The sequence below is a fragment of the Camelina sativa genome, chromosome 5 (assembly GCF_000633955.1).
Source record: "Camelina sativa cultivar DH55 chromosome 5, Cs, whole genome shotgun sequence".
Taxonomy (NCBI): Eukaryota; Viridiplantae; Streptophyta; class Magnoliopsida; order Brassicales; family Brassicaceae; genus Camelina; species Camelina sativa.
The window spans coordinates 22,942,627-22,955,996 of record NC_025689.1 but is presented as its reverse complement, the minus strand read 5'-3'; the positions used below and the strand labels follow the sequence as shown (position 1 = coordinate 22,955,996).

Below are 13,370 nucleotides of genomic sequence, written 5' to 3'. Positions count from 1 at the left end.
GGGTAATTTTGTTTTTTTTTTTTTTTTTTTTTTCATTTCATAACTCATAAATATTCTATGTAACATTTGCCACTAATGGTAATTATTTTTTGTTTTTGTTCTCTTTTTTTGTATATACGTTTGCAGTTGGAATTTTGGCTCTCTTTGCTTCTAACGTTCTTGGGTTTCATCCCTGGACTGGTATATGCTATCTTCGTTCTCACCAAGTAGGAACACAACAACCATAACAAAACACTGGATCCGTTCTTTTTTTTCTTTTACTTTTTTTTTTTCTTTTAATTTCTTTTATAAGTTGTTATTTTGTTTTTTCAACAATTAACGTTGCTTTTCAGATTTTTTTTGTTTATGGATTCAGTTTGTATAATGTTTAATCTCTATTGTTTATATAGCAAACTTTTTGCTATGTTAGGTTTGTAAATTCTAGCAAGTTTCCCACATTGTTATGATTTAGTTTGTGCAATGAGGTTTGAATCTAAAGGAGTGATGAAAAATATAATTTTAAAAGTTCTGATTGAGTCATTGATACACACAATGTACTTATGCGGATAATATATCATAGATAGATAAACTGGTGTACATAAGTTTATGTAGCTACTGCTATTCCGATTTGAAGATTGCCTGAATCGAATACGGTGTGGTAGGCTCCCATAAAGACATCCCCAATAATCCTGTATAGACACGACAGTATTGGCATTAGAACACTTAACACTAAATAGAAATAAAACCTGTAGAAATAATCTCAGCTTACCAGAGAGGACCAGTCGGTGAAGGCAAGTCATAACCGGCAAACCCGCTTATGCACATCTCAGTATGGCCAACTCGAGTTTTGAGAATGTACTAAAACAATCAAAACAACAAATAGACTATTGATATAGAAACACTTCTTAGCATATTTTTTTAGGTAAAATATAGTTGAAGTCTGTTTTTTTAAACCTGTTGAGGGGTGAGAGAGAAGGGGTTGCCTCCAATTGTAAATGTAACATTTGGCATGTTTTCGATGTTATTGCAGTCGAAAACTGCCTCGCCTGCGGGACTGAGATGGCTCTCACAAAGCTGGTATACGTATTCAAACACTTTCTCTTTGGTTTCATTCATTTTCAGTTTTGTATGAATCCAAACAACAACCATCTCACAAACTTTACATAGAGCTGATGATCTTTCTTTCTCCACAACTGTTTTTATTCCGGTGCTGCACACATCAAGATCTATTTTAATACCGATGTGTAGTTTAGTTTTCTTTGAATATTGCTCACATACTCTTGTCGGAAAACGCAGAGTCCGAGCTCTTTACACACTTGACGACGCGACACCTTCAAGTAAACATCAGAAATTTTCTGATTGATAAGAATGCTATGTAATGAAGTATAATCTACAAAACTGACTAGAACATTTTACCTTTGATACTAACAGATCCCATATCATTTCTCCATATTGAGAGATAATTTCATTGCACTCCGCGCTTACAACTCCCTTAGCGCCAATTGCGTGGTTTATTTGTGCAATCACGGTCTAATTTAAAGATAAGTTAAAAATATGCTTTTAAATTTAAGAACTAAAAGCAATGTTTTTCTTACTGTTGGTCCAGCAATTAGTGAAGTTCCTGAGTACATAATTGCAGCACAACCTTGCTCACAAAAACCTACGCAGGATAGTTTACGATATCATGACCCGCACAGGACTAAAACATTCAGAATATGTAATTTAGCTGATGAGCTATAGTTTTACCAGTTGAGTTGTTACTAACAAAGATATCGCCCATGTTAAACTGAAAAACATGAAAATTCCCAATGTTAGGTTAGGACCCCACATCAAAAGTGTGACAAGACCAACACTAATATATAAGGGGCATGCGCCTACCATGTATTTATCAACTTTTTAAAATCTGGAAACTTATAGCTCGTTACACCATATGTCTAAATCATAAGAGTAATGTCTTCTCACCTGCCAAAAGCCTTTTCTAGTGACAGGGACATAGGTGTGGTTGCCTTTAAAGTGGGCTGGATCAACACCGCCAAAAACAATCTCACCTCCAATTTCAGCTTCCGTATCACGGTTTAGCCAGAATGAGAAAACCTTCTCCCTCACTAGTCCTTGACCCATCATGTTGTACCAAACTGGGACCGCATTTCCGACTGATATCTCCTGAAATCCTAACCCGAGTAGACCATCAAACTTTGCTAGGAGATAAGTGAGACTCCTTTCGCGTGTAGCTTCAATAAACTCCTGATTTGTTTTTACGGAAAATTTAAGTGTAATGCAAATGTGATTTCATTACGAACCAGAGATGAGTTTAGAAAACACAAATCCAAACCTGATTCTTGACTACAAGATCACCAACTTTCACGTTATCCTCGCTAAAGAAGCCAGACATCGACCCTGACCCATATTTTATCGTACCGGGCTTTCCTGTTACTCAAAATGTGATTCAAAGATGATGAGATTGGCTATATGGTTCTAATAGATTATTAAAAATATTCAATAGAAATTACATGCCATTCTTGGTGTATGTTTTGGATTTGGTGGACTTGTACTTGGGATGGAGATAACAAGTCAGCTGAAGAACACAAACATAGACAAGACAGTCAAGACGAGACAATATACGCCAAATGCGAGACTGTCCTAAGCATAATGTTCAACAACTCACGGATAAGTAGCATTTTGAAGATGGAACCCAGAGATTGGAACTTCCGGTATCGAATAGAACTTTGAATTCTTGTGGAGGCGTTCCGATTCCAATAACTCCATAGTATTGGGCGTTCAAGTAGTTTTTAAGAATCACCTGATGATCTTGGTCACTAAAACCACCTCCTAAAGTAGCTAAAGACTGGTAATCTGAGGGATGTTGTGAATGTGAATATTTCAGCTTACTGATCACTCTGCTGGCTCTTATATCTTCAAGCTCAAGCTGTCTCTTCTTCAGACCAACACGAAACAGATTGGTGGAGGTTGTTGGATGAAGCAAGATTGCTAAGAGACAAAAACAAGTGGCTTGATGGATAAGTTTGTTTCGTGCTTCAGAGGAAACCATCTTTATCCTGTCATCATCAACAAAATATTTAACTTAAATTAGACTTAGTTAGTAACTTATAACACAGAGAGATCAAAAGTGAAAGAGATGTTGGATTTAAAAGAGTCAAGGAAAAACAAACCTGAGTAGACTGGAGAGGAAAAAAGCCACGCCAGACGGCAGACTATGATCGGAGGAGCAAATCCTTAGTTACTGATTTTTTTTTTTTTCTCATACATTGTCTCTCTCATTCATTATCCTGTAGATATTTTTCTTTGTTCAGTGAAAATCATTGGTTTTTTTGGGGTCGAACTAGATTTTCATTTTGTCCTCATCTATTATTAAAAGATAAAATGTTTTTTTTTTTCTTTTTTTTTTAAATAATAAATTTATGGTATATCATCGTTCTTCTTATTGCTATTGCTAAAATCATCGTTCTTCTCACCAAGTACTAGGAACCACAACCAAAAACAAAAAAAAATGGATTTGTTTTTTTTTTGCTTTTCAGATTCTTTTTTCATGTTGCGCTTATGGATTCAGTTTGTAATGTTTGACCTGTCTTGTTTATATAGCAAACTTTTTCCCATGTTAGGTTTGTAAATTTTAGCAAGTATATATATCCAAAATTGTTATTATGATTCTAGTTTGTGCAATGAGGTCTGAACCATTTTAGGGATCATAAACGGGTTTGGAAGATTGATGATATTATTCCATACGTGATATAAACTCTTAGTTGTATCAATATTACATTTAAAGACTGATGAATTTTTTTTTATAACATTATAGGAACGTACGTAACTATATTATCTTAAAACTTCTGATAGAGATTATTACATGGAGTCATCGGTACATAACGTACTTATATATGCGGATAACCATACATAGATAAACTGGTGTACATAAGTTTATGTAGCTTCTGCGATTCCGATTTGCAGATTTTCTGAGTCAAAAACGGTGTGGTAGGCTCCCATAAAGACATCCCCAATAATCCTGTATATAATTAAGAGACAGTCTTGACCTCAAAAGAATCTTAAACCAAAAATGGAAAAAAATTCTGTAGAAATCATCCCAGCTTACCAGAGAGGACCAGTCGGTGGAGGCAAATCGTAAGCCGAAAACCCGCTTATGCACATCTCTGCATAGCCTACTCCAGTTTTGAGAATGTACTAAAACATTCAAAAGCAGCAAATAGACTATTAATATATGAACACTTCTTAGCAAAGTGTAAGGTATATAAGTCTTTATCTTAACTTGTTGAGGTGTGAGAGAGAAGGGGTTGCCTCCAATTGTGAATGTAACATTTGGCATGTTTTCGATGTTATTGCAGTCGATAATTGATTCACCTGCGGGACTTGGAAGGCTCTCACAAAGCTGGTTTACGTATTCAAACGCTTTCTCTTTGGTTTCATTCAGTTTCAGTTTTGTTTGAACCCAAACAACAGTCATCTCACAAACTTCACATAGAAGTGATGATCTCTCTTTCTCCACCACTGTTTTTATTCCCGTCCGTCCTGCACACATCAAGATTGATTTAATAGCCATGTGTAGTTTGTTTTTCTTAGAAGATTTCTCACATACTCTTGTCCGAAAACGCAGAGACCAAGCTCTTTACACACTTGACGAGGTAGCACCTGCATGTAAACATATAAATTTTCTGATAGATAAGAATGTTATACTGATGAAGAGTGTAATGTGCAAAACAGATGATAACATTTTACCTTTGTTACTAACAGATCCCATATCATTTCTCCGTATTGAGAGACAACACCCTTGCACTCCGCGCTTACAATGCCCTCAGCGCCAATCGCATGGTTAATTTGCGTGATCACAGTCTGAAATGGAGATTAATCTTTAGTAGACAAAATATGATGTCAAGTTTAGAGATTAAAAACAATTTTTTTTCTTACAGTTGGTCCAGCAAGAAGTGAAGTTCCTGAGTCCATAATTGCTGCACAACCTTGCTCACAAAAACCTACGCAAGATAGTTTACAATTTCATGACCCGCACATGACTAAAACATTCAGCATATATATGTAATTTAGCTGATAAGCTAGATTTACCAGTTGAGTTGGTACCAACAAAGATATCGCCCATGTTAAACTGAATAACATGAAAAAACTTACGTTAAAATCCCACATCAAAAAAGTGACAAGATCAACACTAATATATAAGGGACATGCGCCTACCGAGTATTTACCAACTCGTTTTAATTTGGAAACTTATAGTTCGTTACACCATCATAAGAGAAGAGATATTGACCAAGTGGTGTCTTCTCACCTGCCAATAGCCTTTTCTAGTGACAGGGACATAAGTGTGGTGGCCTTTGAAGTGGGCCGGATCAACACCGCCAAACACAATCTCACCTCCAACTTCAGCTTCCGTGTCACGGTTTAGCCAGAATGAGAAAACTTTCTCCTTAACTAGTCCTTGATCCACCATGTTGTACCAAACTGGGACCGCATTCCCGACTGATATCTCCTGAAATCCTAACCCGAGTAGACCATCAAACTTTCCAAGGAGAAAAGAGAGACTCCCTTCGCTTGTAGCTTCGATAAACTCCTGAAATTTTTTTGGGGAAGATTGAAATGTAATGAAAATGTGATTTCATTACAACCCAGATGAGTTTAGAAGGGAAAAACACAAATCCAAACCTGATTCTTAACTACAAGATCACCAACTTTCACATTGTCCTCACTAAAGAAGCCAGAGATCGACCCCGACCCATAAGTTATTGTACACGTCTTTCCTGTTACTCAAAATGTGATTTAAAGATAACAAGATATTTGGCTATATGGTTGGTAATAGACTATTAAAAACATTCAATATTACCATTCTTGGTGTATGTTTTGGATTTCGTTGACTTGTACTTGGGATGGAGATAGCAAGCAAGCTGAATAACACAAACATATACAAGACAGTCAAGAAGAGACAACATACGCCAAAGCAGAGACTGTGTAAAGCACAAAGTTCAGGAAACTCACAGAGAAGTAGCATTTTGAAGATGGAACCCAGAGATTGGAACTTCCAGTATCGAATATAACTTCAAATTCCTGCGAAGGCGTTCCAATTCCAATAACTCCGTAGTATTGAGCATCCAAGAAGTTTTTAAGAATCACCTGGTTTTGGTCACTAGAATCACCTCCTACTGTGGGATGTTGTGAATATTTCAGCTTCCGGATAACTCTGCTGGCTCTTACATCATCGAGCTCAAGCCGTCTCTTCTTCAGACCAACACGAAACAGATCACTGGAGGTTGTTGGATGAAGCAAGATTGCTAACAGACAGAAACAAGTGGCTTGATGGATAAGTTTGTTTCGTGCTTCAGAGGAAACCATCTTTATATATCCTGTCATCATCAATTTCACAGTGGAAAGAATCATTGGTATCTCGTTTCTCGTTCTGGATTTCATAAACTTAACTTACTAGAACTCATCAGTTCTTGAAGCAACTTAAAAAGTAAATTTAAGATGTTGAAAGGAAACAGTAAGGAATCAAGCCATGTATAGTAGTAACACAGAGAGAGACCAAAACTGAAAGAGAGATTGGATTTAAAACTTTAAAGAGTCATGGAAAAACAAACCTGAAGAGGAAAAAAGGCCTGGCCTGAACTTCTCTATGAGGAAGAGCAAATCCTTTAGTTACTAATAATTTTGGGTTTTTTTGTTTTATCATACACTCTCTTCTTATTTGTTATCGTGTAGATATTTTCTTGGTCTAGTGAAAATGAAAGATTGTTTTTATTTTTTATTTTTTTAAACGTGAACCATACGGTGATAACAAAGAAAGGAAATTTAAACCATTTGGTTCTCTTCTATCTACTTTCAAAAGATAAAATATTTTAGTTATTAATTTTTTTTTTTTTAGTTTATCTTATAATCAATTTTTGTAGTTGGAAAAAAAAACTCTTTGGAAGGTTTTTTTTCCAGAATTTGTTTTTTTATATTAACTGAAGTTATATTTAACTCAAACATCTTATTGTTGTAAACCGTGTATCACGTGGAACCGACCATTATTAAGACCGGCCCATTAAGATAGTTTAACACTTATTGGGCTTCTCATATCGGCCTAATTTAGACACGAAGTTACGCTGGTTAGCTTTCTCTGATTCTCTTCATCTTCTTCCGTCAGGCTTTCCGGCGACACAGCTACAGAAAGAGCACTACTCATCACCGGAACGACTGAGATCCCCCTGATTCTGGTATTTATGTACGCAAAGTCATCCAATTTTAATGTCCTTTCGACTTGCTTGAATCCAAAAACTAGAGAGTTATTGTGTCGATATGTAATTTTTGAAGTTGTCCTTTTAACTGTTCGATGAAATGCTTGAGTAAACATCTTTATCACAAAATCGAGACTTTTCGTTTTTCTTATACTCAAGTTTGAGGTTTTTGTTTTGTTGTTGATTATATAGAGAAATGGCGTTAAGGCAGAAGTTAGGATGGTCAGAGGGAGATCTAATGAGATCAGATGCTAAGCCATGTTCAAGACTGATGAGACAAACTGCTGCCATTTTCACTGTTGGTGGAGCTATTGGTTTCTGGGTTCTCTGCAGACTTCACTATGGTAATAATATTTCTCTCTTGTCTGTCTTATCATTGAATAGTTAGATTTGTGTGGTGAAAAGATTGGATTTTTAGACGTTTTGGGAAGCAAATGGTTTTGCCTTGTACCTATTTGCCATGGCTTGATTCTCGGGGCTGGTTTGTTTTCGTGGATTTAAGATTCCTAGGAACATAGAATAGTTGAGACAAATCTAAGATAGAAATCGTTATAATAGCAAATGTTGTCTCGTGCCATCTATGTGAAATGTGTAGGTCCTAGGATCACAGTGCCAAGGAGTTTACGGTGGGCGGGGTGTGGTGCTGTGTCTGTGAGCACATCAACTGCGATGCTTGTCCGTCTCTTCAGCCCTGAATGTGAACCACAAAACATTGCTGCCTATGATCACATCAAAACCCCTCAAGCTTCACTCCCTTAAACCATCAGTTTCTTGCTTTATCTATGATGTGTATGGATCTCATCTTTTGTACATTCGGTTGCAAATTGCAATACATGAATTGTCACCCTTTGTTTCCATTAGAAATAATAGTGTGCCTTTTTCAGTGTCGACACTTACAATATCCAATGTTCCTTAATTTTCTTGTTTTTGTTGATGACTGTAGCATAATTGGATACTCTTTTCTCTTTCGATGTTAGTCTTCAACTTTATAAAGATTTTGTTGTCAAGGGAAGACTTTTTGATTAAGTTATTGGTTTGGTCGAACTTTCCCCTCAAACTAGTCATGGTTGTTATATATCCACACCTAGCTTGAGCTTTAGCTTGAAGCAAAGCTCGCAAAAAGAATATTGAAGCAATGACTTCGTGGAGATACCTGCCAGTAGAAGATGAGTAGGAGTTTGATCACCAACAAACCTAGAGCTACTTAATCTCAAGCATTGTTATAATCGACATCAATATGTTTTGATTGTGAGCGAAGAGCTAGGATTTCAGTGATATATTGACAGGATATAAGTTATCGCAATAGAATGCAACAACATCAGCCTGTGGTAGTTCAATGTTGGGAAAGGGCCATTTCCAATCCTTACAATTTCAAAGTGCCAGTCTCACAGGGAATAAAACCTAACCAAGTGAATACTGCAAGCTATGGGGTCAAAGATACATGTTAAGAAAGGTAAGTTAATGCTTTGACGTTCTCATGTTATGTTGCATATTTATATCAATAACTAGATTATGACCCGCGATATACCGCACAACAATTTTTGCTTTATACAATCTTAATTAAATTAGTTTGATTCAACATATTTTATATTGATATTATTAAAATAGTAAAATGAGGATTTAACCGGTATTGTGATATTTTATTAGTGATATTTTATTTTTTAGTATTATTAATTAATTCAATCTTGTCATGTCATATAACCCGCCATGTATTATAACTTGTTTATGTTATTTTGAAAATTTAATATGTATAAATATTCATAATTTTAAACTTTTTATTAAGTCAAAATATATTAGTTATAAATTATAAACTTCTTAAAGTTTTATAATTTATTATATACGGTAAATTTAGTATATATGTTTGTTAGACACACACTTTTTATATTAATTGAGTAATATATGTTCGTTTAAAAAAATTCAAATCACAATATATGCAGAAAAGATTTATTTTTAACTTTTTGTTAATTTTATGTATTATATGTTGATTCACTACATTTAAATAAAATCAAAAAGACATGATAGGAGAATAATTTTTTTTTAATCTGGGATAAATCTTCTAAATATCTATATTAATTGTTAAATATTATATATATAGATATTTAAAATATTTTAATTATGTTTAGTTATAAGAATAGTAGATAGAGTTTACTAAACTTGTTTGGATATGAATATAAACAATTAATAGAATTCAATGGTAAATGTTTCCAAAAACATATTTTTGAGCAAAAAATGCTGCAATTATACTAGTATTGATTAATAATAGGGAAAAATGTAAACAAAATCCTGAACTTTCAAATTTGGAACACTTAAATCATGAACTTTCAGAATCAATACAATAAAAGAAGGATGCGTTGCTTTCTCATCTGACACATCAGCTTCAACATTGAAGCATAGCTTGACCCATCATTTAAAATCAGTAACCTATCATATTAAAACAATTAATACACATCAGCTTTTTTTTTGTTAGGTGGACAAAGCAAAAGTGAAACAAAAGAGAGCGTTTTAGCAATTCCTCGAGTTCTTCCTTCTTCTTTGCCGTTTGTACCATGGTCCGATATGCTCGATTTCTTCTTCTTCTTTCTATCCATCAAATTCAATACTCGATGGAAGCTTCACGCCGGATCTTTGTATTGTTTTAATACACTCTCTCTGTCTCTACAACACGCTATCACTAGAACTCTTGATTGATTCCTCGCCGAGATAAGGTACAACTTCTTATATTCTCTCTTGCGCCACAGACTCTTATGTGGCTTCGTTTACGAAAGGATTTTTCTGTTGTGCCAATTTGAAAACCTAATATGTTTTCGCTCGATTAAAAGCCTACCTTGGATGTCATAAAACCTAATTTGTCAAACTGAGTCTATAGACTAAGAACTTGGGGGTTCAATTTTAGAGAGTATGTCATAAAAATTAAAGCCTACCTTGGATGTTAGATGTTTGATGTTGTACTCCTATGAGCTTTTAGTTATAACTCGACCAATTGTTTGTTCCTTTCTAACATTGCTTTGTTTTCGATATTTGTATTGAAAAAATATATATGTGAGCTTATGTTGTTCGACATAATGCGTCAATGGGAATTATGTTTCTGATGATAGTTGGTTTATGATGATAGTCGTTACTGTTGTTGAGTGTGACTTATTTTTCTTTTTTAATCGTGTGGCCAATACAGGGAATTGAGATGCTCTCTCTTGGATCATTCAAGACTGGTGTCATCCTTTTGGTAAGAATCGCATCTTTGAATGTTATTATTGAAATTTATTTGGAATGATTAGATGATAAGACCAATCAAGACTTTCAAGTTATCGAAGATGTCTTATTCATTTCGGTGTTTGTTTAACATGACTTCCAGGCAGGACTATTTTTCTATGATATATTCTGGGTTTTCTTCACTCCGGTTATGGTTAGTGTTGCCAAATCCTTTGATGCTCCAATAAAGGTTAGTAAACTTGCCTCAGAAGTACACACCAAATAAAATTAATTTGATTTTGGTTGTTGTTGTGATCTTGTCAGTAATCTCATTTAGGTATTTTTTGTTGCACTTGCTCTAAGATTTGATGTGTCAAGATGTAGACAACCACAATACTTCAATAGATGGAAGATGGTGTTATATAGTGTTTGAGGTTGCAGGTAATTTTAGTTTTCTTTATTAAAACTGATATTAGTTTTTATAGAAATTTGAGTCATGTGTTAGTGTTTCTCCACCATTGTTCATTCTGGCTTGCGCAGTTCATTTTTAAAAATCTAGGTTATTTACTGGAACACAAACTCTTTCATTAATTATTCTCGATTTATTGATTCAATACCACTCTTGATTTTGATAGTGAATGTCCTTTTGATATTCCATTTCCTTATTAGCAGTAGATATGTTGGGCCCTTACTTATTGAACATATGGAAGTTAGACTTGAGGACTACATGCCTATTTATTTTTGGCTAGAGTAATAAACAAAATCGAAAACAACAAGTAATTTCACTATGGTATGAATGCAGGGTATTACCTAAAAGATGTCATCCTTAGAATTATTTTTTTCTTTTGGTGAAAATCAAGATACGGACGGTGAGAATCAACGGGAGCATGAGCTAAAACTCACGTCGACACAGATTCATTAACCAAATTTGAGTTAGTGGATTATATGACCCAGTTAGAAGAAACTTCTCTCGCGGCACACTCGGATCTTCTCTTTGGTTGAAATCGATTTCCTTATCGATTCAACTTGCGGTCGATAGTCTTGTCTTGATTCTTCTTTTCTTCTCTCCTTCTCTTTCGCGAACTCGTCCACCCTTCTCTCTTTTCTCTCTCGCTCACTTTCTCTCTCAATTTTCTCTCCTTACCCCTTTTGTGTTTTTTGCGAAATGAGAGAGGTGAGACCTTATTTATAGAGGACTTGGGCGGTGGAGATGGCCAATGCATGAGGTTCTCTTCTTCTTCTTAGTGCATGTTGTTAACACTTGTGTGTGTTTAACATTAACACTTGGCCACTAAAACATTGTTTAATCTCCACTAATCCACCTTGAATTGTTTAATCCTTCCACTATCTCCACTAACTCCTTCTTGATTTGTTTAATCCTTCCACAAATTCCACTAACTCTTCTTTGATTAAAATAATCTCCACTTTCACTTGACTTAGTTGATTTTTGGTGAAGGAAGATTTTCTTGTTGGTTCGGTTCGCGTCTCTCGGTCGATCGTCGGTCAGCTCTCGACAATTCTCGATGCGTCTCGGCACTCTCGGCAACTATCGGACTTTCTTGGCAATTCCCGGTAGCTTCTTGGACAACTCTCGGTCCTTCGGACATCCTCGGACAACTCGGACATTTCTCGATCCGTCCAGATTTTCTTGGACTTTTCTTCATCAAATTTTCTTCTCTCCTTGTTGGCTTCCTTTCTTGGTCTTTAGGCTTAGAGTTTTTATTTTGCAATTTACCTCTGGGTGAGGGTCATTACAATGCGTCTCTCTCTCTCTCCTTCTCTCTCTCTCTATTCTATCTTTTCAAATTTATTCCCTATCCTAATTTTTAACCTCGTCTCTTCTTCCAAAGAGTTCTCGATGACCTGAGAATTTGATTTCAGGATCTGTAGATTTTAATGAAATTCTTGTTCGAATTAATCAAAGGTGAATTTGGTGAGATTGCTTTGCTTCTTTAACAATGACCTATGCTTTTTCCATGTCTCTTGCCGCACGAGTCTTGTGTTTTCTTCTCTTTATGTTTGTTTCATCGAAGACAAAACTTTGTGACGACTCTTTTGTTTCTTCTCTCTAACTGAATTCAAGAGCAGTCTTATAGTGTGAAGGAGAAGAACAAACAATTAGAGTCTTATAGTGTGAAGGAGAAGAACAAACAATTAGAGCCGTCATGTTTTCAATGTTGAGGCTGATGTGTCACACAAGGAAAACAACACATCCTTCTTTTATTGTATTAACCAAATTTGAGTTAGTGGATTATATGACCCAGTTAGAGGTATATGCCCCATCATATGTTTCGGTCGGTTCGGTCGGTTCTGAATTGAACCGATTAAGTAGTTTGGTTTAAAATGATTTTGTTTTTTTTTTTTTTTTTCCTTTTGAAATGTTTGGTTTGTTTCACATAAAATATATGGTAGTCAAAGTGAAACCGATTTTTTTTTTTATCTTGATTGTAATTTTAGTTTATATACGATGACTTTGATACATTAGATTTCGCTTAACAAACTTTGGTTTAGACAAATAATTGCTCTACAATCATATAAGACATGGTGTTCCCTCAAAATGCCACTTGATGCCAAACAACTTAATCAAAAATGCTAAGCACACACTGGTTTGATGTCAAAATGCCACTTGATGCCAAACAATTTCTTCAAAAATGCTTGGCAAACATTTGTTTGATGTAATAATGATTTTAAACAATATGATTTATTACATATTATATTTCTACTAAAAAAAATTATCAAAAAAATATATCTCGCAACATAGCACAAAACTAAACACGCATACTGTCATAACATCCACCATATTAATCAGAAAAAGAACAAAAAAAAATCAAAGCTTTTTATCACTTTGAAAGATTTGAGTAATGAGAAAAAGAAGCTTCTTAGTTTAACAAAACAAATCGATTTTGTAATCAGGTTATCTACCTGCTCGGTTTGTTGTTTCTACCGGTACTCCATGGT

The 13,370-nt window shown here is 35.0% G+C and overlaps 3 protein-coding genes and 1 long non-coding RNA gene across 9 annotated transcripts; 2 read left to right on the top strand and 2 right to left on the bottom strand.

Annotated features, from left to right (window-relative positions):
* LOC104787437 (aspartic proteinase-like) lies at nt 482-6,637 on the bottom strand. 2 transcript variants are annotated; one of them, XM_010513021.2, is made up of 12 exons: nt 3,150-3,243; nt 2,645-3,035; nt 2,494-2,554; nt 2,312-2,406; nt 1,942-2,223; nt 1,726-1,765; nt 1,575-1,639; nt 1,396-1,509; nt 1,258-1,310; nt 934-1,189; nt 749-837; nt 482-668 (listed from the first exon to the last, which is right to left on the bottom strand). In XM_010513021.2, exons 2-12 carry the CDS (start codon nt 3,026-3,028, stop codon nt 584-586), a joined length of 1,524 nt encoding a protein of 507 aa, XP_010511323.1. In that variant the 5' UTR covers nt 3,029-3,035; nt 3,150-3,243; the 3' UTR covers nt 482-583. The 2 variants fall into 2 exon arrangements, with proteins under 2 accessions (XP_010511323.1, XP_019101552.1); XM_019246007.1 differs by lacking the exon at nt 3,150-3,243 and adding an exon at nt 6,588-6,637 and having other exon boundaries at nt 520-668.
* LOC104787438 (aspartic proteinase A1-like) lies at nt 3,766-6,677 on the bottom strand. 2 transcript variants are annotated; one of them, XM_010513024.1, is made up of 12 exons: nt 6,588-6,677; nt 5,989-6,353; nt 5,837-5,897; nt 5,659-5,753; nt 5,285-5,566; nt 5,068-5,107; nt 4,915-4,979; nt 4,726-4,839; nt 4,580-4,638; nt 4,259-4,517; nt 4,085-4,173; nt 3,766-3,997 (listed from the first exon to the last, which is right to left on the bottom strand). In XM_010513024.1, exons 2-12 carry the CDS (start codon nt 6,340-6,342, stop codon nt 3,913-3,915), a joined length of 1,503 nt encoding a protein of 500 aa, XP_010511326.1. In that variant the 5' UTR covers nt 6,343-6,353; nt 6,588-6,677; the 3' UTR covers nt 3,766-3,912. The 2 variants fall into 2 exon arrangements, with proteins under 2 accessions (XP_010511326.1, XP_010511325.1); XM_010513023.1 differs by lacking the exons at nt 3,766-3,997; nt 4,085-4,173 and having other exon boundaries at nt 4,389-4,518; nt 4,586-4,638.
* LOC104787436 lies at nt 7,075-8,238 on the top strand. 2 transcript variants are annotated; one of them, XM_010513019.2, is made up of 3 exons: nt 7,075-7,213; nt 7,419-7,570; nt 7,822-8,238. In XM_010513019.2, the coding sequence occupies exons 2-3, from the start codon at nt 7,423-7,425 to the stop codon at nt 7,983-7,985; spliced, it is 312 nt and encodes a 103-aa protein (XP_010511321.1). In that variant the 5' UTR covers nt 7,075-7,213; nt 7,419-7,422; the 3' UTR covers nt 7,986-8,238. The 2 variants fall into 2 exon arrangements, with proteins under 2 accessions (XP_010511321.1, XP_010511320.1); XM_010513018.2 differs by having other exon boundaries at nt 7,077-7,205.
* Nucleotides 9,681-12,893, top strand: LOC104787435. 3 transcript variants are annotated; one of them, XR_767927.2, is made up of 5 exons: nt 9,681-9,931; nt 10,396-10,446; nt 10,576-10,662; nt 10,776-10,853; nt 11,215-12,893. It is a non-coding gene; the product is annotated as an uncharacterized LOC104787435 (long non-coding RNA). The 3 variants fall into 3 exon arrangements; XR_767926.2 differs by having other exon boundaries at nt 10,750-10,853; XR_767929.2 differs by lacking the exon at nt 10,776-10,853 and having other exon boundaries at nt 9,683-9,931.